This window comes from Apteryx mantelli, chromosome 1 (genome assembly GCF_036417845.1).
Source record: "Apteryx mantelli isolate bAptMan1 chromosome 1, bAptMan1.hap1, whole genome shotgun sequence".
Lineage (NCBI taxonomy): Eukaryota > Metazoa > Chordata > Aves > Apterygiformes > Apterygidae > Apteryx > Apteryx mantelli.
Window position 1 is genome coordinate 168946048 of NC_089978.1, and position 26669 is coordinate 168972716.

The 26669-nt window shown below is 39.2% G+C and overlaps 1 protein-coding gene across 1 annotated transcript in view; it reads right to left on the bottom strand.

The window, feature by feature from the left end:
• Positions 1-26669, bottom strand: part of ANO4 (anoctamin 4) — a 230250-nt gene that overhangs the window by 21699 nt on the left and 181882 nt on the right. The window contains exons 15-23 of the mRNA XM_067296928.1: positions 24115-24249; positions 23212-23308; positions 22595-22655; positions 16564-16646; positions 11202-11342; positions 8339-8503; positions 5701-5737; positions 2996-3107; positions 1940-1997 (exon numbers count right to left, since the gene is read on the bottom strand). Of these exons, the coding sequence (XP_067153029.1) occupies positions 1940-1997; positions 2996-3107; positions 5701-5737; positions 8339-8503; positions 11202-11342; positions 16564-16646; positions 22595-22655; positions 23212-23308; positions 24115-24249 (889 nt within the window). The remainder of the gene's footprint in view (positions 1-1939; positions 1998-2995; positions 3108-5700; positions 5738-8338; positions 8504-11201; positions 11343-16563; positions 16647-22594; positions 22656-23211; positions 23309-24114; positions 24250-26669) is intronic.

A 26669-nucleotide genomic window follows, 5' to 3' on the forward strand; every position in this document is an offset into this window, starting at 1 on the left:
CATTCAGCCTTTCTTCAGATTAACAAGGCTGTCAGACACATTTTTTTAAGTAACTTCTCTAGCCTTATTATTAAAGCATTATTGTTCTGTTTTTAGGAATCAGTCACATGAGCGAGTATAGCCTAAGAAAGGCAAGAGCAGTACTAATGAAATAGCACTGATGTTACAAGCATAACATCACTAATACACTACATACATTGTGGCCTGAATATGGCCACAGCTGGTGGACTATATCATGTGAATAAAGGTCTTACACTTGGCTTCATCTAACAATTGAATAGAGGGCTAATGGATGTATATCTGGGCATTGTGTTCTAAATCATGTTCCTAGAAAGGCATAACACAGATGCGGTTGATGCAGTTGAGACATTTCTATTAGAAATTGTTGTTGTTGTTGTTGTTGTTAGAAATTATTTTTTGCTCTGAGAAAGGCAAAACAGTAGGGACTTAATCATTGTGGTGAAATACCTGGGAAGGTTTAGCTGGTTTTTATCAAGATTTGCTTTTTTTTTGGTTTGTTTCATTTTGTTTGTTTAAAGCACACTCTGCTCCATATTGGAGAAGGCCCGTCTTCCTCTAGGAGAACATCTGGGTGCAGCTCCACGAGTAACTGACCCAACCTGTGACACCTCACTGCCACACTTCCCTCCCCGGCTTGGCTCCTTTTCCTCCTTTCTCTGCTCCTGCACATGAGCTTCTTCCCCTTCCCAGTTCTCTGACCCCTCTGTGAGCTGGTGCAGCCCGGTAACTCATCAGAAAACTAACTCAGACAGAAAAAAGAAGAATTTCCTGCTGATACAGGGAACCCAGTAGGCTCCCCACAGGGTTGGAAGTGCACCACAGCCAATGGAAAGGAAGAAGAGGGAGGAAACATCTGGAGGAAGGCTCAAGGGAAGAGCAAAACTGCCCCATTTCGGCAGCAGCAAGCTGTTAGGTCAACTTGGCCCATTTCGGACTTTGAAGGGATGTTCAGTGACTTCCCATCTGCCCAATTATATTTCCCAATTTTCTTTCTTTGAATATACAGAGCTCACTACTTCAAAATAAGGAGAGCTCTTTTCAAATTATTCATTTGAAATGTCTTCATTTTTACTAGATGACCTCTATTAACCAAAACATTTAGAAACCTGGAAGTGTTTGTGAATTCATGTTGGCAGTGTAAGATTTATATTTTCTACTTGCCATTTGTCACGTATTTGCAAAGACTTTTCATTTATTCAACTACAAAGAAGGAAAAACTCTATGGGATTTGAGAATGCAAATAGTAGCACTAGAGGCTACATTATGGATCTGTACACTGCTGTTGTTCACCTCCAACATCTGTTAAATGACTTCTGAATATGTTTGACAAAAAATGGGATTGGTCCTTGAGTGACTTAGAAAGCCAATCCCTCTCCAAATTCATCTGGATTTATAGACATTGAACACTGTGCCAGTAGCTCTTCTGGGAAGTTTGTTCAGTAGTTTTGGACAATTTTCAAGTACATTCTATGTATCTGTTTTTTTTTTTTTTTTAATTATTATTTTATTATTTTAGCTCCCTGGTTAGCAAGGCTGGAAAAGCTGAGAGGAAAGAAAATTTCAGAAGCAATAAGTCGTCAGATTCATATCTGACTTCATTTCATTTCAAGGATGAATTTTTCCAACATAAAAATGTAAGTAAAGTTTAAACCATTTGTTATTGCTATTCAAATGAAGAGACTCAACTGAAACAGCTAGCCTTGAAAAATAAGCAGATATATATATCAATACGCAGATGTTTTTGTAGCAGACGGTAGAATGTCAGTAGTGTAGAGTTAGAGAGCAAACAAGAACCCAGTAATGTACTCAAAAATACCTAGGCAGACATATGTGTCTGCCTCTGCGGGCTCCAGCCAAGCTGGCAGCAAATAAATCAGTGTAGCTTGTTCCAGCAGCCCAATAGTTAGGGAACACTCACCTCTTCCAGTCTCCACCGGTTTATCAGCCTCAAGTAGGCACCAGGGTGTCCTGTAAATCTTTAACACAGGAATATGCATCAGCTATGCTGTATGAGCCCTCTGCTCACAAAAGTAGAAGAAAGCTCACGCTGTTGTTTTATGTCTAATGTCATGTTGGCATGATTGATATAACTAGAAAAGATGTAAAGATGCTGCAAAAAGATTTGGGGGATTCCTAGAATAATTCACATGGAGCACTAAGTATATTTGTACTTCCAGCTTTATATGAATACAAAATACTCTGGTGTTTGATATTCAGCATATGTGGAGAAGGGAGTAAATCTGAATAAAACTGATTATGTGAATTTGGAAAATGGCTTTGGAAAATGGCTTTCAAATACCAGACCATTTTCTTGCACCATAATGAGGGATCAGGCACCTGCCTTTCTGTGAAACCAGTGAAAATGTTAGTTTTCATTAGGGGAACATAATTTTCATACTAGTCTGCCATGTTTTCCCCCCTGAATGATTCCCACATGCAAATAATACACACTAATGGATGCTCCATCTCTGTTGACAGGCTTTTCTTTTGCTTTTAGGGAACTTGAAGAAAGAGACATATATATATATATTTCATTTTCTGCAGAAAAGAGCAAATTTTGATAGTTTCCAATTCACTGCTAACAGACCAAATCATATAATAAATGAAGCAAAGTCCTCAGTATTCGGGAAAGAAAAGACACAGTCTTAAATTATTTACTTACCTGTACAAATTACACACATAAAGACAGAGCAAAGTGACCTGTACGTATAGTATTGGGGGAGGCATCAGTTCCCAACAATGTAATTGTTAAGAGTTAGCACTAAGGCTACATGGTGCTAGGAAGTGAAAACAATATGTCTGTTTCTGCGCCTTTTTAAAGGAAAATGTAAATGTAATCTGTCCCACTTTGCTAGTGTGGAATTTGCATTTTGAGATGTTTGGTCACACAGTCCCATTTTGTTTCATTACAGACAACTGAATTTCTCCTCTCAACTTCATTCTGTGAACATGAGGGTACAGATACCAATCTTACCTTCCAAGGAAGAATGCTATATAAAAGGTAGAGCTGTTCAGATTGACAAACTGAAAAAGAAACATTTTCAGAGTGAAGCTGTTCTCCCACTCAGACTCAGTACGAGGCTGCTCTGTGAAGAAAGAGAGCAGAGTTTGAGAGCTTTAATCAGATTAACAATTTTACTTGGCACAAGGGCTGCAGGCACCTATCAGAGCTGGCAATGTATTTGCAAATTAGCCTGCTGATTTCAATATATAAGCTGACAGTAGAAATGGTATCCAAAAGAAGCACACAGCAAGCTAGCTTGTAAAACTCTTAGAAATCTGTTCTGATACCTGGCTATGTGCATTCCCAGGAGACTATAAGAAAGTGGTTGTGATAATATGTATATTCAACATCCCTTTTAGATTCCTGTGTGCATTACAGGCTCAGGCTCTTTTGTTGTTTCCCTTTCTGCAGTCTGCTGGAACGAAACTGGCAGCAAGCACCCTGCTACACAGCTGTGCAAGTGCCTTTTGTTTGAGGTGACACAATGAACTGAAGCAAATCCTCCTGTAGGTCTGTTTCATGGATTTACCTACCATGATGGGCACCTAAGGACTCTATACAGGCATCGGATTCATTGCATGAATCGTCCCTTTCCTTGCCCCAGGTTGCTCATCACAGGAGACTGAGAAAAAATATTTCACAATCGATGGGTGACTAGACAAATGGGAAAGAGGAAGACATGTCTTCCCTTCAGTTTGGCCCTTGATTTTCATCCAAACAGTGATCAAGACAGGAATTAACAGAACAACTTCTATGCCAACACAACAGCACCATGTCCTGCGAGTACTTTCCAACTGGCCTGAGCTTGTTATTAGTCATCCCGCTGCTGTGAGCAGGAGTACTTAGAGGAGAAGCAGAGGTACTACTGGTTGCTCTGGGCATCATGGTTGCAGTACTGGTATATTTATTTCCAAGGAAACCTCTATTAAGGTACTGGAAGTACAGAAACAGCAATGATAAACTAGATTCTCATTAATCAGAGCCATCATATCCATGAGGAAATTTCCAATGGGTGCATCAACAAAACTAGAAAACAGACTATAAATTAACAGCAGCATTAGTGCTTCAGGAAGGCTTGTCAAGAAACCCAAGTCTGTGTGTAGTCAAGCAGAAAGAAACGAAGGATTTTTGATGCCAATATATGGGAAGGACAAGTCTGACTTCAACAGGGCTGCACCTGAAGCCTTGCTTATATGCCAGAGTCAGAGAAAACGGCAGAATGCTGGAGGAGCACATAAGTGAGCTCAGAAAAAGGCCATGTAAAGACTGGAAAAGCACATCCTGAATGTAACTGGGCTGCCAGTCCCAGTCTGAGCTTATTACACTGATAAAGATCATTCACACCAAATCAGCCACTTTTGAGACAGAGTAGGAAAGACAAAATAGGCTGAACATGTTCAGAATTGCTTGACTCACTGAGTTCTCGTACTAGTGCAGTCTGCGCAAGCTACGAGAAGTAGACCTGCCTTGATGATAACCTGGCAGAAACTAATCAAGCTTCAAGGCCTTTAAAGCATGTCTTACTGTCCCTGGGGTGTCACTGGGAGTAAAAGGGCATAGCCTGTGCAAATCACATACTTGGACGTCACTTTTCTCAGCTGTAAGTAGCAGCTGTCTTTTCCATGGATACAGGATGGTAGCAACATTTTAAACTTACAAGCTTCAAATTAGGCCTCTCAATCAAGGAAGAAAGAACAGAATAAAAGAGCCTCACACACAGACACGTTTTGAACACATCACCTATGATTTTCCAGACATAAAATAGCTCTGACACTAGCTATAATCAGCTGTGTGTTTCCTCTGAGCAGAGACTGAAATCTGTCCACCTGATCCAAAATACATTACTGAATATCATCAACATACAAAGGCTCAAAATAACCTCCTCGAACAACTTCTGCTACATATGCAATAATATGCTTGGCTTAATAGGCCTTTGGCAAGAGCCATATTTCAGACTTCTTGACAGTAAGATTGGCCTTTGCCAATTGCAAGCAACTACCACAATCTCCCAGATCCTTCTCAGGATCTCCATACTCTGTCCCAGCCCTAGGTATACAGTGACAGACCATTGCCACCCCAGTGACAGCACGTGGGTGACAATAAAACCAAAGAAACATGCTGTCCTTACTGTAACGCAAACATCATGATCTTCATGGGTGATCTCAAAAGATTACCAAAACCTAGAACGCCATTGGAGTTTAGCTGTTGGTAGAGCTGAAGACTCACATAACTGGTTCCCCTCCAAATTACTACCCCTCTTAAAAGGAGATGTTTGATAGCCAGTAAGCACCTTAGTTTCAAACTATAAATTCAGTTTCCAAAAGTGATTCTGTCATTTCCACATCTCCACAAAACCTGGGAGCTGTGAGTGCTCACCTCCCTCTGAAAAACAGTATCTTTGCCTCCATGGTAACTATTTGTTCCAGTTCTCACAATCTGTGGGGTTGGAACAAGAACCAAAGGTTGCAGGTGGGTGATTATTGTCACTGCTGATTCAAATGAGCAATAGCTAGGTTGATGTACTTCTTTATAATAAACTTAACAAAAACAGTAATTCCTATAGATTTTAAATTAATTAGGACTTGATATTTAGACAGAAGGTTTGAATACAGCTGCAGTATACAGGCAAAAAAATCAATGCAATATCATTCAGTTTTGTATTTATCACTGCTTACCTAAATTTGTCAGAAAAAGAGCAACCTTTTCATACAGCTGCAACAGAGAAGAAATAGCCTCTTAAAAATGCGACCAGATCATATCACCATGGTTAACAATATAGAACTGTTTCCTAGGAAGAGTAACTGCTCTTACATTTTACACCTGACATTCAGATAATCTCTGATGCTGTGATAAAGATAACAAAAATAAAACTATATAGTAATAAACCTATAATGATATAATCAAACAATGGACAGTAATATTTTAAAAAAATTTACGCAGCACTTTCCATCAATAATATACGCAGAAAAAATGCTCTCACTATCCCTGTTTTACATACACGGTGAAAAAGGGTCAGATAGCTTTTTGAAAAACACAAAGCAGAACAATAGCATGACTGGGATTTTTGTTTTACTTACTTACGGAACATTTAACTCACTAATGAAATCACCTTAGCAAGAGTAGATTCTGGGATGTTAGGTTTTGGGGGGGGTTGTTTTTCTTTTTTTTTGGTGCTGAAAGGAACATCATCGGTGAGACAGGGTTGTTCAGGGAAAGTCTTTAGTAATCCCCACCACCATACACATTTCTTACTCTGAATCAGTGACATTGCTCTAAACCCTAAGTGGCACTTGGCCTTGCTTAGCAGGTACTATGTTCTCAATTTTTCTGAGGGACTGCTAACTTAATGAAGCTTACAAAAACTTACTTGAGTTACTGAGGGTTTTCATAATTAGTATTTGCAAAGAGATTTTGAACACAAAGTACAGCACCACCACCATCATTAGTGTAAATAAATACAACCATTTCCATTTGCTTTAAAGGAAGCTGGGGCCTGTTCCTACAAAAATGCTAAATATTCTCAGCTCCCACTGATGCCTGCAGGGCTACAGAGCTCCTCACTTTTCAGGCCCAAGTACTTGTTTATTCCTAAAGTGAATATCCAACAATGTTTATTTCCATTGGCGGTTATCTTTATAAACTGTTACTTAAGCTAAGTGAGGCACAATTTACAGATTAAACCGACTGTTTAAGAACTGAAGTCATCCTGAATTATCTCATCCATGTTAACAACCACTTCTTGTTTAGAATAACTTTTTGCTGCCTCCAGAATAGACAGTTTTGTTTCAAGTAATGAATATATGATTCCTTCTGGGTTTAAAAGCCTCTCCTAATGGCAAGTGTAAAAGCGTTAAATGTCTGGGTGGTTTATATGCTGAGCTCAGTAGGGAGTGTGCCGTTTTATAAATGTGCATTGCTCTGCGGATGTGGGTGTCAAAGCTTTTCCAAAAACACAGAGCAGAACAATAGCACAACAGTTTTGCTGTGATTCCTCCTGGAACAGTAAGACTGTGTTAAAGATTCTGTTAACAACGCTTGGCTCGGATTATCTGGCACTGCAGTTCATCACTGCTCATCCCAAAGGGCCCCGTTTAGCATCATATTCTGTTCTGTGTTCATAATTTCTGTGGACGTTATCAATCGAATTAACGGGCTTTATTAACCCAGATAAAACTAATGACTGTTCCCAGGTCAAGCTGCATGATTATCAGGGAAACATTAGGCTTGAAGGTCATATAATTTTGTCATGATGGATGTGTCAGCCTATCTACCTAGCTCTCAGAGCATCCAGTCTAGAAGTTACTTGTGGTTTAGACCTCTCCCCTGATGGTTAGAGGTTGTCAACTTGTGTTAGAGTCACTGGCTTTTGTCCAGGCTTCCCAGCAGTGAATTCCCTAGCTACATACCACCTTGGTCCATTTTGTTTTTTTTATTCTTTCTTAGCTTGCCCTCCTGTTACACTTCTTGAATTACAGCTTGTAGAGGATTCAACTACCTGATTGCAGCTGGGGAAAAAAAAAATACTATTCATACTCAAAGGAAATCCCACTACCATCCTTCAGTAAACCACATATTTCCATTAAGGGAAGGGAAAGATTATCTTCCTAACTCCTTCATTAGAAAGCTCATGCAGCTTCACATTTTTGGGGTCTTTTGTTTCCATGAGCCATATCCAGTTCTAAGGCCATGGTATTTCATGGTAATGAGCATAAGGCTTAAGAAATCCATCTTTGCTGTACTCTATTTATTTGATATATTTGGGGAAAAAAGTTAAAGTTTTCCAAGAGGTATCTTTATGGCATCTTCCATTATTTTACCATTTCCCCTAAGCTGTAGAAATCTTTGCGAAACAGGTATTTTTGTTTGTGCAGTATTGCTATGTTACTGCTTCACTGCATATACAATGGTTTATAATGAGGGTTTGGAAATGAAAGCTTTGCTGATAAGGATATACATAGTTTTCTTTTTATTTCTGCTATGATTATTGTGTGCTCTAGGTAGATAAAAAAGCCCTAAAAGCTTCAGAAAAGAACAATGAATTCAAAATAACACAAAAGAAGAGACCCCTCAATACAACTTCCAAGAGAATAATAGCTTCCACCTCTTCTCCCTGTCCTTTCTCAGGCTATGGTCCCGCCTTAGGTAAAACATAGGAAAGCCAATAGTTTTTTTATAGACTGTCCTAGTCCTCAACCCAGTCTTGCCTATGCCAAACGGAGAAGTGAAGTTAGGATCTGAAAGTATCTGGTAATCTACAGACGGAGATATCTGCTGACCTGGTGGTTCACTTTGGTTGTGGTTAGTTTTACCTACCACATTCAGCAGCATGATGATGCAAAAGTTGATGCACACTGCAGTCCCTGTAGTTGCAACCTGAGAATTATTCCTGATTAAAGCCCACTTAAAGGCAGCAAAAGTGCTGACAGTCACAACACGGTAAATAACAATTCCGAAAACAGCAGCAATCACCACACAGATCTAAAGAGGGAAAAAAGCAGAGAGGACAACCTGAAAACCTTCAGTTGAATGGGAGTTTACTTCTTCGTGACATTCTGAAAACTAAAACAATGAAGTGAAAGACTTAAAAAAATACATCTGGTTGGATTCCAGAGAGAAGTTTCAACATGAATATTTTAAACTTTTTCTCATTTTCCATAATGTAAAATATTTCTAATATCGTATTAAGATAATATTTAAACATTCTTTTGAAAACGTAACTGTTCCTTAGCATTTATGTAGGAAACAGCATTGCCAACTCCAGAAACTGGAAATTTTCCTTACACACGTGTTTCTCAATGATGTGCAAAAGCTAGCCTCAAGCTGATGTTCCAGTCAAGTCACATTTGGGATGGATTTTGTGCTTTGGCAGACTTTGAACTTACAGAGAAAAATATCTCCTTTTGTAAGCATTGCCTCAACAAGTACCCTGGCACGCTACCCTTGCAAGCTCTTTCTTGCTATTGTTCTGGAAAGATTCTACCTAGGGATGTTAATAAATTCAGTTGCCCTGGAAATTTCTTCTCTGATGAGACTTTCAGCAAAGATGACACTATAATGTAAAAGCCATGCAGCTAAGCTAGGCTGCTAGATCACTTGATGTTCCATATGCAACAGCTGAGCATTAAATGACAACTGTTTTCCATTGGGACCAATTTATGTCACTCTTTAGCCAGCCACCTAAAGGACAAAGAGCTGGGAATTAGCGTGGGTGACTCCATCTCATACAAACTTTGACACAGTACCCATTAGCTATTTTATTAGACAGGGAGAGTTTCTTCAGCAGAAGACAGCTGAATATTTGCAAAAACTAGGTGTATTCCCAGGTTGAGAGGTCAGTTTAACCTATCAAACTTGTTGTATATCTAAGCTAACTGAGTAGATAAAATGATTTGGAAAACACTAAATGTTAATAAAGCCATTTTCATATTTTAGCAGTTACAGAATTCATTCATCAATAGTTGACACAATCCGAGTGCAGAACACCATGAAAAGAGAAAGAAAAATGAAGTGTGTGTGAACACGAATAGCCAGTTTATTAGATTCTCTGGATTCCTTACATAGTGTAGAGGTTCCCGTTGACTGGCTTGCATCCTGCCCCAGGAGCCAGTGCTAAAAGCGATAAGGCTATGGTGACCATGCACCTTCATGCTTACCCGCTACTTTAGACTAGAACACCTGTAAAGCTGCTCCAGCTTACATGGTGGTCTAGACTAAGAGGCTGGGAAGCACTTGAGCTGGCAAGAACATAAAGTGCGTGAAGGGGAAGGGAAAATCTCAAAACCTCTTGCATCTGAGACTTTTGTCATGATTATTGTAGGATATTAAGAGCATCAATTGCAAGTAAAAGTAACATTAGCTTCAAGGAAAAGCATTACTTCTAATTACTCTACCTACATTATTCTAAAGAGTAAAAAAAAAGTGATTTAAACCATCTTAATCAATTTTTAAGAATTTCAGCAAAAATAGCTGTGTTGTTAACTCTAGGCCCCCCAAATCAGAGGTACAAATATCCATAAAAATATCAAAATTCTGGTTTGGACTTCTTATATTAAATTCAGAATTTGTAAGTTGCTTCAGGAAATATTACACAACAGACTCCTGAATGTCATACTTGGGGAATTTCAAAGCATTTTTGCAGTTTTAACTTTTTTGGACAGGACGAATCACTAGGTACTTGAGTGTAGTAATGACCTACAGAATAAACCCTCTAATCTGAGTGTTTAGGGATAGGAGTAAAATATCTATTTTCTGCATTTCTTTCCTACAGGTACACGTTTAATTAAAGCTGAAAATTGGCAGTCAAGTTTCATGCTGCATTTCATGGTTTAAAACCAGGACAATGCAAAACTAACAGGAGATTGTAAAGAAAACAAACACATGCTATGGTATATCTGAAAAGTTTTGCATAAAATCCAATAGGTGCATAAAGAATATAAATCATCGTAATATTCCTATGTATACCTACAAGAGATGGGGGATACAAAGTAAGATCTCATGCTTGTTTTGGAGAAACAGCATTAAATTATCTGTATGGGTAGTTGAAAGCTTAGTTGTTTTTCATTTATAAATGTTAAGTTGGATTTTAAGATACATCCTCAATGAGGATGTAAAGGACATGTAAATTGCTGTGTATCTGATCACATGAAGATAAACCTAATACTGTGTTTTTTTTGTTTTTTTTTTTTACCAGAAGCTGAAAGTATTAAACAGAACTCAAACAGGCACAGATGTTCTAATGCAAAGTTTTTTTCATTTTCTTTCTGGCTGACAGTAATCAAACTGAGTTTCTATTTTGCTGTGGAGTTTATACATAGATTAAAGTACAGTAAGGCATCTAGGTGTCAAGTAAACACATTTTCAAAGGTTCAGTGGAAGGGAAGAAGGACAACTGCCTCCTCCACAGCATCTCTTCATGACTCTGCACTGTCTACACAGGGAGCCTAAGGAAATCAGTCACCTGAAGTCGGTGCCTCAATGTGATAGCGTCACTATTCCACTAGTATGGGACTTTACTGCAACTGAGGATATTTGTTGTGTAGAGATTTTTAGCTTGCACTAAACATGCTAGAGCTTATTTAACTTTCAGGCAGTCATATCCAGTATCTCCATACTCTCTCAGCAGAGGTAACGTCATTTTGCATTTATGCAACTGGTAAATAAATAAAAGTTCTCAAACCATAAAAAATATTCCAGATGCAGAAACAATGAGTCTGCTGCATTTGTCTGCAAATGCTTGGTAAGGCTCTGGCTTCCCGGATATGGGGTTCATTCGCTCTTTCTTGGAGTACTTGGCTTCAAACTGGGGACGTATTTCCTCCTAAAGAAGAGACAGACAATGTTTATGTACAGTACATTCAGGAAAGATTCTGTAGGAAACTTCAGATCACTTTTTCAGATCACTATTATTGATAATTGCATCTTTGGATGCAGCAACCAGCATAGCTACTGTAAAAGCTGGGCTGGGAAACCAGGTACAATTATTCTCTCTTCATGAGAACTAGAATATATCACTGTATCCATAAAACTGTATTAGAAGTATTTAGTATTTCAAAATATATGCCTGAAAACCACATTATTTCAAGGTTGGTACCACAGAATTTTCTAGCCTGGTATTATCCTATTGATACTGGAATTCTACAACAAAAGGAAAAAAAATGACAGTTTTTTCCAAACCCAACTGCTGTTTTCTTGGTAGTTGGTTACCTTCCCATTACCAGCAAAAGATTCTTCCCATCATTTGAAGAAGCAGCTGTGCCATCTGATATTGCTAACTTCCTTCCTGACTTGGACAATACAAATAGCAGGAGCAGCTCCAAACAGCAGAAATTTCAAGTCTTGCTTTTCCATAATAACTCTCTTACGAAATGAAGCATGGGATATTCTTGGAGAAAGACTTAGCTACCTCTGTTTACAGCCTTGCTAGTTCAGGTAAGTCATCATGGTTCTGAGCTGCAGTAGGGCTGCCACACTGCCCTGCCCTGAGGGAGGTTCACCAAAAACCTCATATCCTGTGCTACTTCTCTCATGACTGACGTTAGAGATGAGAGACAGCACTAGGCTGCTAGGATGGGCTCTCACAGTGCTGGCAGCCCATATACTTTAGATCAAGCTTTACGATGCTCTGATTCATGCTGGAGAACTGGCTCATTGTACAAATGGCTAAAGGAGAGCACACAAATGGCTATAGACTGTCTCTGAAGCTTTTCTGCCAGACCTCTGCTGGGCACTTCTTTGCAACAGCCAAGAGCCCAGCTCACCAATTTTAGCCACTTGCAACGCTTCAGCTGCATATAACTGAACTCTGCTTGATTTAAAGTTACTGAATATGGCCATAGGTTAATCATTCTAATAGCTTGTAAATGACCAGACTTTAAATGACTGCATTGAAATAGATGAATTTAACTATGCGTGCAAACTTTTAAAATGTAAATAAGACTAAGATATCCTAAAATCCTACACCATTTTTATAAAAAGTAACACTTAAATTCCTCCTGAAAAAAAGCCATGTCTCAGTCTCTCAAATTTTAAGGGCATTTTCCCAATGCACTTAATTTTCAAATTCAAGCAACAACCTGGTAACATGACAGTAAAAAAAAAGGTTAAGTGTCATGTATGGTGGGCTGCAATGCCTTTGTAACTGATTATGCGCTTGAAGGAGCCAGCCCTGCATTAGCTGGTAGTTGAGTCAGACAAACTAACATACCTTTACCATCTCTATCTCTTACCATTCTCTATCTGTATCCCATCTATTGAACTCACAGAAACACAGTTTGCATGTGGGACCACTATACTAGCAAAAGAGAGAATGTAATGAAGCCTAGAGGAAATACGCTTCTGAAATTTGGCATAGCAAAAGTTATTCTTGGTATACACAAAGGCTAAGCATGTTTCTGGGTAGGCAGGGTAACACCTTGCTGTTATTCCACCCTGCCCAAACTGTTCCTGCCATACCTAGGCAGAAAGCTGCAAGAGACCAGAACCAAGCAAGAAAAACAATGCAAGTAGTATTCCCATGTGCCCAGGGACAGCCAAAAGGACAGGGTGTGATGGCAATGTAGCAGGGCACTTCAGAACAACACCCCACCAATTGACTTACTGAGACACATGCAAGAAACCCTTTCTTCTCTCCAGCCCTCCCTAAGCCAGGATTTTGATTATACTTTACAAGCTGGACTATAGGGAAGTCCTTTTATTGTTATCCACCCATCCATGAATCTGGGTATTTCCTATGAACAAATATTTCCTGTGAACAAAGTCAATTCAGATAATACAAATATCATTTTTATAGGTACATCTCTGCCCAAAATTGAAACTCTGGCATGAACCTTAGTATCTGTTTAGTGACACTGAGCAATGCTGAGCACAGCTTGGGACAGAAAATGAACAGTACTGTATCTGGCAGAGGTTGGTGATACAAAGAAAATGATACCCTGAAGAAAAAGAAAGGTACACTGCAGATAGCCACGGAAGCCATATCTCAGCTGGGAGTCCCAGGAACACTGCCCAGCTGGCTTCTGGTTGCATATCTAGCCAAAACCCAGTTATTCTACATGTTTTGTACATTGCGACTCATTTCCAAAAAAAGGAAATCCAGATGTGCAGGGTTGAAAGAGCCAGAGCACCTTCAGCCCTTGTCCCCAAGCTGGGAGACCCAGACCCTTTGGGAACAGCAGCGTGTCCTCCCTGGGTGAAAATGCTGTAGAACTAGAAAGCTAAAGTGGTCAGGAATTCACAAAATCATATTTCTGAAGAAATTTTAATTCTCCTTCCTGACATCTTATTTCATTTGTTTGTCTCCTCATTTAAAACAGAAAAGCATTAGGAAAATGACGGAAGGCCTATAAATGTTTGGTTTTCAATTTATTATTGGTAAGAATGAACAACACAAATTTTCTTTAGTAGTAAAACCTCATTTTTCTATTTGACAGTGAAAATTAAAACAAGCAAAAACTAGATGTGGCAGCTAGTGTTAATAAAAATAACAATTCTCATTAACAAAAGCTTGCAACTTAAAATGGTAATTAGAACTGTTTAACTGATTTTTGTAAAATAGCTAATATTACAGTCAGCTGATTTGTCCAGTGATAACTGAATGGATAACTGAATGGATTGTAGAAACAAGATTTAATTAACAGTGATTTTATTAGAAAGCAGGATTTTTAGGAGTAGCCTGTAGATCCACCCCTGGAAGTAAGTCTCCTTGCAAAGCACATGGCTTGCAAGTCATCCTGCTTGCAGCTGAAAGGCAACGGCAAAGTAAAGAGGTGGGCCTGGAACCACAGCACAGGGAAAAGATCTCACCACTTTTCCACCCCCGGACACCTGCTCCCAAAGCTGTGACTGTCTGGGGGGCAGAGCCCTGCCACCACCCAAGTGCCAATGAAAAAGTGCAGTACCTGATACTCTGGAAAGAGGGGGCAGTAATCAGTAGAGCTGACCTTGAAGCAAGAACATTTTTGAGCTGGGCAGCAGGGCTGGGCAATGGTAGCTCCAGCATCTTCAGAGAGATACCTTCGGGAGGCAAGCAGCTCCCACCTTTGGGATGAGGACGCTGAACAATGCAGAAGCGAGGAGCTGAAGTCTCAAATGCCAATGAGATACTGATGCTCTGCTGAGTGGTAACATAAATATCTGAGAAGCAGTACTTCATATCCCCCAGCTGACTTCCTATTGGGGTGTTTAATATCTAATTCGGGAGGTAAAGATACCATTTGCCTTTGAAAGGCTGCTACCTCAAGACCCGGAGGCTGACAAAACTCCCTCTAAGACTGGGAGAAGACACAAGGAATAGCCCGGAGCATGTACATTCACTGTCACCCCAGGGAGCCTGAATGAACCTGGTGTGAAGAAAACAGACCTGGTGCCCATCAGCAGGGAACAGACATCCTCAGAAAACTACAGGCACGCTATGTTGTTCTGCGGGCCACACTGAAATAGTATGCCAGTGGGACATAAGCATGATGATGTTATTCGATAGACATCATAAAATAAACACATCACATTTCTATGAGGACAGTTCCAACATCCCAAACTATACCTGTCAGCAAGACCAGGCTTCCTGGGAAAAACAGAAAAGGGGCCTGTACATGTAGTGTATGTGTTTGTGTATTTTGTTCATTTAAAGGCCCCTTCTCATTTGGAAGCACTGAGCTGGAATCCTGACTTGGAAACTGCAGGTTAGTACATCAGTCTTCTGCCCTAGCTGTTAGCAGCAGCAGCAGTGGCTTTCTTGCAACCAGCCGTGAGGGGACAAGGTCACTGCAGTTCAATCCTAATCAATATCTGAAGCTCTAACAGGAGTATCTCAGAGTGCTCTCACTATGACTCATCAGCACTGGCAAGAGCAGACTGCTAATCTCAGGAGTGATAAATCAGTCCTAGAGTATTCTCTAAATACTCTGACAAAAGTGCCAACCTATTTCCAAGACTTGACAGCGTATGAACAAAGTAATGCTCCTGTTGTTACAAAGAAACCAATTTTCAGTTTTGTCAATTATTTCATTTTAGGTTCTTGGCTTATTTTCTTAGTCATTAAGCATTTAAAAAAATATTCTACCAACAAATGAGCAAATGTAGCATTTCATGGCCTCAGTACATTACATTGCCTTGTAGAGACAAAAATCCTATAACTCAGAAGTCTGTTTCTGTGCTGGCAAGATTAGTGAGAAAGAAATTCTTCCACAAATATACAAGTCGAACTGCATTGAGCAACTACAGCAGCCTCTTGCAGTCCCCCAAGAGCTTCAGTACAGCCTCCAGAGAGGAAGGAACTCAGCCTCTGCAGACACCCCTGTGTCCAAATCCCACTCTGAGGAGCACTTTTTCTGCCATACCTACCCTTGAGTCTTGCTTTTCTCATGATAAAATCTGCCAGTTCCACCTAGACCCCTGCTTCCAGCTCCAAGAGCATGTTCTTCCCTTCTTCTGGTAACCACAGCAGAAGAAAGTCTAAAGCTATTTTTCAGCTTTTAGTTCTGAGTCCCGGGGATTTCCTCTACTAAGAGGAGATGAATTAAGTCCTTTGATTGAGTTAGCTTGTTATCTCCCTCGCTCTCTTCACAGCACTGTATATCCCGTGTATGACTGGAAGGTAACCAGTACCTGAACTTTCAGAAACTGGTACAAGCCCTGTGAGGCTCTATCTCCAACAGCGTACTTAGTGGCTACCTAAAGAAAAAAACAGCTAAAAACTCATTTGCCAAAATTCATGCCCCCCTGGGCTGTCAAGAACTTCCTTAAGTTCAAAAGTAAAGTTTGTTAACCTCCCCCCAGAATGTACTTTTTTTCCCCAAAACCTCCCACAATGACAACCATTGATGAAATTCTTTTGAATTTACATGGGTGTAAAAGCAGAGCACAGTTTGTCCTGGGGAAAGTTTCTTCACTTCACTGAAACATCTGAGGAGAAAAACACTTACTTCCTTGCTCCTGAAGTTTTGAAAAATAAATTGAAAATAAAACCAAAGAAAAAATATGCTTACATTTTTAATCAAATCCTTTTGTATTAAGGATTAGGGAGAAAATTTTTCTATACAAACCTCCTCTTCTTCCCAGTCTATCAAGTCCCAGTCATAAGCAATTACTGCTCGCCTTCTTTTCCAAAACTCCAGAAAAACAGTTGCTGGAGCAAAAAGAAAAAATACAATTTTTTTTTTTAAGTCAAGAAAATGTTAACTACTGTCACAGAAATGTTGAATGAAGCTGTTACGTTATTTTCATTTCTTTGCATAAATGAGCTTCTTTGAACAGCAAATCATGCTGATGATCAAAACTGCCTTGAAAAGGTATTGCTTTCTAAGGATTACTTTGCTTGTGTCAAGCATGATTGAAGCTGTAGAGATTTCATTTAGTCCTAAATGAAAACATTTAATTTCAAATGAACCAAGGGAAGAGTCTCAAAGAATAAATTGTTCCTGTGAGTCATCATAGCTAAATATGGCAGATTTCTGATGATGCAAAAGGTTTCTTGGGGATAGTGTAGATAAAGTAGATAACTTTCCTTCTCTGAACACCATTTAAAATACATATGCACCGGAACCCAGAGGAAGCGCATTCTAGTGAATGTGCAAATTCTATAGAAACTGGAGCTTTTCTCTTATACCTTGCTAACCTGAAATATTTCTCTTACAATACAGGAGGGTATATATGTGGTGCGGCATTAACTACTGACAGTTGAACAGTTTGTTGTACAGCCCTTATTGACAGAGTTCATGATACCATAACACGCCTGTGTATGACTGTGATTTCATTTTATGATGGAAGGAATGATCAAGGAAGCATTTAATCATACAATTATGCATTAATATTCTAGAGATTAATCCTGAGACTATTTATGGCTACAGTTTTTTAAATTTGTTATGTTAAAAGAATGTAGAGGCTGCCTAAAGCTAACTCAAATTGATGGAAAAGCTTCCTCTCCCATGGTGAGGTTTGGCTCTTGCCTATATTGCCAAGTCAAAAACAGCAGACTGATAACCACAGAGAACACAAAACTCTGTTCATGAGCTAGGATAATATCAAATCTAAGAGTGCCACAATAGGCTGACAGTATGTCCCACATCCAGTACTAAAGGGATCTCCTTAATAGACTATCTGCCCTACTGCTGTGTATTGCTAATGACATGATATGACAATAAGCACTGTCATAAATTTGGTGAAAGTGAGTTTTTACCCAGTAAGGATTATTATATTTTTAATGTGTTAGCCAACACAGCTAAGATATACTTAAAAAGTAAACATCTGGAGCAGAAGACATAAGATGTCAAAGGCATGTTTAAGGAGGTAGTTCCTTGATGTGAAGTTATTTCTAGATATCACACCACTCTTTTTCTGAAAGCTGGAGATACCAGGTACCAGATTACCTGTTACACTGGGTAACCAGCTGCTTTGATCTCATCTAATGAAGAAAGTCAGATCAATCTCCTGAGCCTAATGGGACTATGACTTTTTGTAATAATTGCAGTGTGATTGGTTGGGATCAGCAAAAGAAAGTGCTCATGCGGCTGCTGCTGAACCACCACATGGGTTCATTCCTTGCTTGTCTTCTGGTGGAGCTCGTATTGATTTATTCTGTGTGGGCCAAACAAGTAGCCCTCATAGCAATGACTGGCAAAGTGTATAGTCTCTCTTGGCTCCCATTTCTGTGCATTTTTCAGTGATCTGGGAGACACAAGCCTGATTGATTAGTATCACTCTATTTCCATTCCAAAAGGAAGCTGGAAGCAGGATTCTTGGGGGCATGAGAATCTACAGGCATGAATCTCTCAGATGCGTCTATGATGAACAGTACTTCTTGTCTCTCTTGTTTTTCATGTTCCTGGGGGGGGGGGGGGAGGAGGTCTATACACATTATATTCAGTATATTTAGCATCTGTCAGATTTGGTATGCTCAGTTCTTCAAGCTCCCTTTCAAAGCTATTTTCAAATCATTAGGTGCTAAATAGGATCATCTGCACAGCTCTGTTTCAGCTTTTATTGTGGCACATTTTTCTCCCTCTATTGAGGTCAATATGCACTTTTCCCTTGCTGCATATTTTGAAATGTGCTATAAATAACCATCTTTGATTGATTCACTATACTACTGAGGACTTTAAAAAAGTACTGCATTTTGAAATTTCTCTGTTTCTTTTCCAGTCAAGTGATCACTAATACCTTATACCACCCATTAGCATCCTTTTCTGACTATGACGGCATAACACGATTCAGTTGTACTCACTGTTCTCCTGTTAGAGTATTTCCATTGAAACATTTATCCCAGATGCTGAGAGTTCTCCAAAAATCCTGCCTGGAATTTTGAATTTGTCATAGGTATTAACTCCCAGATCTTCTGCTGTTTTTTTTTGTTCTAAATTACGCTTGCCCTCTTTCAAAACTCAGCTTTGCCATTCACTCCTCAGCATCCATTTGTATGAACAGCTCTCTTAATGTCACCTCCTCAAATGCTTTTAGACTAAGTTATGATCCTGTCTAGTAATGTAGATAGCCTGTCACAGCAAATAGATAAAGACCTTCTCTCAGGAATCCTCTCTGTATTTAGAACACCATTTAATATCTCTCTTCTCATTTTCTGGAATATATTCTATTATACTAGGAATGCTGCTACAGAACCTCCTTAAATTCTGCCTCCTCAGAGAGCAGATCAATGTGAATGTTTTATGCTAGAGGCAAGGTCTGTAGGTAAGTAGTATCTTTTAATAGACCAGCTGATACAGTTAGAAAAATGTTTTATGTTGGCATTTCTTATCTCTGGAAAAAAATGTTAAATTTTTCAAGGTAGGTCTTTTTCCTTTCCCAGCTTTGCCTTTCAGCAACTGTTCTGAAGCTACTTTCCTTATCAAATAAAATATGCTTCTAGGCAGACAAGAAGAAATTATAAAAAGGACTTCTCTTGTGTCCCTTAGTCCCCCAAAGACGTGCAGAGTAAGAGAAAAAAGCAGATAGAGAAACTAACATCAGTCCACTGTTTCTCTAGCAAAGCATTAGAAATGGTTAATAGCTGGGTGATATCTTCTGTTGGAGAGTGACAGAACTTTGCTACTGAGCTTCAGGCAACATCTAGACAAAACCATCTTTGGACTAGGTTTCCTTAGTATTTCAACTGGCAAAGCAAAATGCTATACTTCCATCTGGCTTTACAACAATATGTTTGGAATCAACTGAGTATCAAACTTACCTAGAAATTTTTCTGAGAATTATATGTTTTTTCACTTCATATGATGACATTTATTTGGAATGAACATCTTTCTCTCACTTTCTCTTCCTGTCTTTGGTAAGAATCCAGTTTGGACAGTAAAAAGAGAGAGACTTCTTCCTAGCAACTGGACTTACTTTTTCCTCAAGCTCGACATATCTCAAGGCATACCTAAAGGGCAAAGTGTAGGTGTTTTCCTCTAGCATAGAAACACTAAAAATGCATGGAATGACTGTTGTGTGCTATTGCTCCCATCTCTTTGAAAGCTTTGAACATCTGGAAAACATCATCAATACTAGAGATTCCCAAAAGGAAAAATTCTTTGCGTTTCTGAAATGGAGTGAGCATTAATAACAATCTGCTCTCCAGGAAAAAAAAAACCAAACATGTTTATAGGTACTTATTATTTCCTATGGAGTTCTATAATTTCCATTCTTTTAAAAGGGGTTTTCCAGTCAACAGAAGCTCCAATATATGAAAGCTTAGACTAACTACCAGCAAATTCCTTCAGCGTACCAAAGGAAGACTATCTTTTGTTCGTTGCTACATCAGTCTAAAATTAAAATTATCTTAAGTCTGTTGTCTTTCTGTTAAACTTTAGTAAATATCATATTTTTTCCTATAATATCAATTACTTTTACTTCTTATATAATGCTTTGTTTAATCAGAGCAGAAATACAGTAAGTAAGGTGATGGCTCAGTTTATTTTTTGACGAAAAGTGTATTCCTATTCTAATATCTCCCAGCATGCTAATCTTCTAAAACCTTGAAAGTTTCAGCCCTGCTTGGTTAGGGTCCCTTATCCCACAATGAAATATTACAGGAGGTGGCAGCCTGCGCTTCAGAGTGCTACAGCCAGGCTCCTCAGTGCTCCAGAAATTAAGCCGCTCACGTTCATATTTGCAGTGGCAATTCCTTTCCATACCCTAGCCACAGCAGTTTGCTCATCATTGGAACAAGTATTCTATTTCTATTTAAAAAGCAAGCAACTAGTCCACTTTGTTTATCAACTAGAGATATCTGCAGAGTAAGAGGAGGAAACCACCATACACACTACTTCTTCATGGAACACCTGGCCTCCCCATGCCTGCTTTTTGGAAACCCCAGTCAAATGGATGAGACTTCTCCCTCAAGGTGGGTGTTCACAAATGGATGTGAAGACAGTGAAGAAGGTATTTTAGATAATAGACTGTGGCTAAGCTCAGGCTAAAGAGGTAACATAATTCTAGCTGCTCTCATTCTCTTTTTTTAAAAAGTACTGCCATCATTATTTTATGTTACTGCCTCTCAAACTGGATCATCTAGAAGGCTGGACTTTTCACAGCCAATTCGTCATCCACTTGCCAGTTATTTCATGCCAATGCAAAAACATTTCCACAATCAAAATGCCATTATTGTTTCCTCTCTTCCCCTATGATTTACTGAAGTGACAGCAATGTTTGCAGCTGCCACTAGGCCTATTGAAGACTGAAAATCCACTTAAGACAGGAGGTAAGTTAACTCATAAATACAGTACCAGAAAGTCTCTGGGAAGTGTGGTTTCCCTTGTTCTAATGCTACTTTAGCCCCAACTGTAATGAAAATACCGCCACAACCTCACATGTTGCCACAGCAGCATAAACTTTCAACAATCTGTTAGCCCATCAGTTTTCCTAGCTGTCTTGGAAATTCTCAACTTCAGTGAGTGCATAGAGAAAGAGGCTGAAAAGCTAAGTATACACATAAAAAGCTTTGAGGGATTGACTCTGAAATTTTTGGTGGTACTCAGCTCTGGCGTAACTCTAAAACAACGCTGGAAATAGCAAGGAGAAACATTCAACCTTTACAACCTGTGGATTTTTTCCTTAATTTAGTTTTCGATATTTTAACACCTCCAATAAATCATGAAACAGGATTAACAGACTCAACTAGAATATGAGCTGAATTAATTAGCTAACTAAGACAAAAACATAATTTTGGAGGAAGGAGGCTAGACAGACCATTAGGCTAACCTATGGTCTCCTGAGAGCTCTGACATTGCCTCTTGGCTACCTTTTGTGACTCAATAAAGCGATTCACTATTTGAAATGGAGATTATGAAAATTACTTGGCCACCTTTCCTAAAGTGTTTGAGATGTGTGAAATGAGATAAGAAATAGAGAATAATGGCTAAATCAGGATGACTCAGCCTCCCAGAGCTGTGGGATAGGTATCATTTTTGAGACACCTCATTAAGGCATTCTCTAAAGATGTGTGACAGTAATCTTTTCTCAGGACAGCATGGTAGCAGCTAAGAGCCTGGGCATGCTCAGGGCATGTTTGAAAGACTTCATGAGCTGCCAAAAATGACTGTTCCCTCTTGCCTTCAATTCTGCCTGCAAGACCACAGTAGGCAAAACAGCTGAGCCAGAAATAGAACTGTTCTGCAGGCAAAATTCAACCTCTATGGCAACAGTTAGATCACTCTAGGATCAATTTACCATTCAAATAAATCTCCCATTTATTTCATGAGAGAAGGCTTTATTGCCTTTCTGAAATCAAGGAAAGATTGTGCATTAGTTCTTTTTAGCGCGCACACTAAACTGAGCTTCTTTAAACTGAGACAAGGCCTGAACACTAACTGAGTAAAGGTTTCAGTGGCGATAGATCTAAAAACACCTGCAAAACCTGGCATGTAACTATCCACATAGACACTGCATACTGTATTCATACTTAAAAAAATTAAAAATACTGATTCCAGCCACTTCCATCTTCTTTTTGCAGAAACAGAAAAGAGTCAAGGCCTATACCGTGTACCTCAGTGTCTGAAAAAGGTGTGCTGGAGTTTACAAAGGCCTATGCTGCACCACAAGCTTTAAGGAAAACATTCTGGAATTACGCTTATCAAAAGAAAAACTTACCCCACACTGCCATGAAAACAGCAAAAAAGACAGTAGCTCCATTGTCAAAAAGGTGGGTTACCTGAGAAAGACATTATTAGGCTGATCAATTTACGATAATAAGGTTTTATTTCCTATTTTTACCTAATAAATTTAGCATGATCCAGAGCACAGCTGGACTGACAATCCTGAAGACCGAAACCCTTCCCTTGATGTGTGATGTGCACCTGTCAAAGTCAGAACTCTGTATCGGCTGACGAGCCACCAGTCTGGTCTGGGAGTGACCTCTGCTAACTGTAAGTACAAGCAGTTCAAACTTTGGGTTTATTTCAAACCCAAAGCATTCATTTTGTGGAGCTGTGTACACAGGATAAGATAAAGGCTGATGCCAGGGATGCTGTAGCATGTGCCTCTAGCACACGACCTCTGGGGCTTCTGAATCCACCAGTACAAATTGCATCCAGGTGTTCTACAGCCCAAATTTAGTCGTCGTAAAAGACCACGGATGATAAGATTGGCTGAATTTAATCTCTCCTTTGAAGATTTTTATCTACCCAAACTCACTAAAGGCCCATGGAAAAGACTAAAGGAATGCTGTTACCAAGAAAGCATTTCTATTTGCATATTTTAAAATGTACCTTTGCATAAACACAGCTGTCTGACAATCTCATGAACGGACAGTATTTATCACATATAGGACACATTATGATATCTGTAGCTTGGCAGACTTCTTTACTGGAAAAAAAAAAGATAAATGTTAATATTTTGATGCACAACAATCAGTCTTAAAATGAATAAATAACTTTCTCTAATAAAAGTTGCTTATGTTTCAAACAATACTGTATCAAACAGTATTGGTTCTTTCTGTAACTGAAGGCAAGATGCTCATAATCGCATGTGTATAATGAATATTTGTTGACTGCCTAAGGCTTCAGAGTTTACAGTCTGGGGATCCAGGCTGCAGAGGATAGTTCTTCAGAGCCAACCTAGCTACAGCCAACCTAGCAGTAGCTTTTTAGCATTTCCAGCTTCTCTGTGAATCAGAAGTGACCTTCTGTAGGAGAAGGGTGAGAATGAGTGCTTGTTTAGATAACCTTGACTCATTCTTGTGAGTTCCCTCAGGCAACATCTTAAGCATGGAAGACGCAGAGATGTAGCACTCAGGAGAAGGTCCAGGGAGTTCTTCATGTGAAAATGCCTCCCGGTGGCGGGGCTTTGGGAACAGCCTTGAAGAGACTGAAACTTCCACACTCTTCTCTGGCCTTGTGAGAGAGTAAGGAAGGACCCCAGGCTGTACCTTTTTCCTACTTCAAGCTGAGTGGCTAGCACCATCAGCAATCAGAGCTGGGCAAGAAAAGCTGCATCCCACCCCAGTTCAGGGATGCTCAAAACAGGGTACCTTATGAGAACAAAGCACTGTCTCTTCCTAAGTATTCATTTGACAATTCAAAATGAAACAATTGACAATTCATACAAAGAGCTCTTAATTTATTTATAATAGCCCAAAGCTGTAATTTCCCTAACCAAAGTGTTCACATTACCTGACTTGGCAGTGGTTCAAAGTGGTGACTCCATACAAAAAGACAAACAATCCAATGAAGGCAGCTGGGAAGAGCATCCCCGTATACCAGCCTAACCAGGCAAAGTAGAGCCCAATTTTCTCACCAAAGTACCGTCTGTTTTAAAACACAACACAGCAAAGTTAGCTGCTGATTAGAATAAATCTGCTTTATCTCATTTGTTAACAGAAAAAATATTTTTATCATATCTGAAGAGTGGATTAAAGAGCAGAGTCAGAATTTCCTAAGGGAAAAAAGACAGCAATTAGGCATCTAAATCCACACTGAGGTACCTGCCTCATTTTTACAATGAACTTAAAAATTCACATTTCACAGTTTACAGTGAAGTTAGTGGAGATGTCAGAGAGGAAACACTGAGTTCATTTTAAAAAGCTTCTTCTTCATGTCTTGATAATAAATGGCTTTCTTTGCTTCTTGGCTGTGTAACTGTATTTCCCAAGTAATTGTACTGAAATCAGTATGGGCACTTTTGTGTAAAATGGATATAACAGAAAAAATGACTTGGGTCCAAATTATTTCTAAGATATTAATTAACCAGATGTTATTCTCCAATCCAGTTTATTTTCATTTTCTTATTTCTATCGTAGCAGAGTTCCCAGGAAATTAAGCTCATGATTCTAACACAGATGTAAAGTAAAGTTCAAGTAGGATCCAAAAAACTTTATGCATTATCTTCACTGACTTGAGGAAAATACTATGAATTAATTCTGATTTGTCAGCCATATTGTTTAAAAACTAACAGCAAAGTGACCAGGGACCTCCTATTTGTTACATATTCATTAGCACTTTTCTTCTTCCCAGACACAACCACACCTTGATTTATGCATTGAGGGATACCTCAAATGCACAAAAGCCCTTGCAGGATGCATCAGCATAGGAGCAGGCTGCATGCACTGTCCTGTGTTTGATAGCCTTGTGTATAGTAGGCTGATCATCGGATTAGGTTGCTTTACAAATTAATACGTAATTATCACAATTATAATGAAGATTTTAAGAGATTATTTGCAAGATTAGTTTTGAAGAATGAGGCAAGATGATACTGCCCTTCAGAGACTTTATGGCCAATTTAAAGCTGGCTGTCAAGTGAATTTGAGAACAACTGCTGATGAAAACCCACATTTATGCTAATGATGAAACTTCTGAACTGTCCAGGGACAAAGAGGGAAGTCAGCCAGCACAGCTACCTTCATGTTACCAGAAAATATTCTCGGTCAAACTTTTACAGTGAGGAGGAAAAGACCACGATGGACCGCTGGGCTGGTCGCAATGGAGGAGAGAAAGAAACACTTTGTCTGGAATGGACAAAATCATCAGTTTAAACTGCATGTCCAGAATTTCCAGCCTAAGCAATATCTGTCTGACTGAGCTCATGCTTTGCAGGGTGAAGTGAATAAGACTGACCTACACTGATTATTAGCATTTGAGTTTACTGGTACTGTATGAGAAGCCAAATGTTGTCATGTTGTTTTCATTCTTCTGTCATTCAACAGAGATCCAAATTTACTGGCTAAAGAGGTGGAAAGCTAACAGTAATATGCTCAGTTCTGACAAGGGCAGCAGGTCTGGTTGTAAAAAGATACACTGGCAACTGCTTTTAAGACCTGACTTAGAAGTGTTAGTGAACCCTTCGGTCTAATTATTTGGCTGAAACACAGGACGTCAAGCTGTGTCTGCCTCACTGAAATAGAAAGCTCACATTTTATGAGATTACTTGTACTGAGTATTTATGGATCTGTTTTTCTCCATGTACACAGTTCAAAGTAGTGAAGTAAACCTAACATTCAAGATTTATCTTTTTTATTTCACTCCCTACATTTGAGTATGAATGTTTCCACCTTTTTAGCTGAAGACCATTCTTGACAAACTTAATTTCCTGTTCCACTGAGCCTTTCCATCTAAAAGTTGCAAAACTCAACACTCTTTTATGATCTAGGGATCAAGTAAACAGTTTCATCTTAGTCTAAGACCCAAGCAAAGTTCAGTCTGCTCATAAGGAAGAATGGAAACAGTGGGGAGCAGTCCAAATCCCTGCAATGTAAGGAAAAGGCATCTGAGGCCACCCGTGAGCCGGGTTTTATAAATTTAAAAATAAGCACTGTATATTCACTTTACTTTGATATATACTGGCTTAGATATATACGAACGCTATGTATACGAACTATCTACCTTCACTTCACAAGTGTTATTACACAGGCTGTACTGCTCTCATTGGCATCAGGATCAGGTTTATATTTCATTTCTTCTGACCCAGTAGTTAGCATATTTATTCTGTAAATCTCTGCTCAGATACCACTCACCCAACTGAATACTACAGAAACACATTGCGGCAATAAAATGGTCTTTGGAGACCTGACCAGGTGCCATATTCAGAGCAGTTCCATACCCTCATCATCCCAGGAGATGAAGCTGCCTTAGAGATATTTTTGCCACTTCCTTCCTTCAAGTTGCACCAATATCAGGAACAAGCTCTTTGGTTCTTATCTATCACTGTTACCATATATTGGATGGAAATTTCA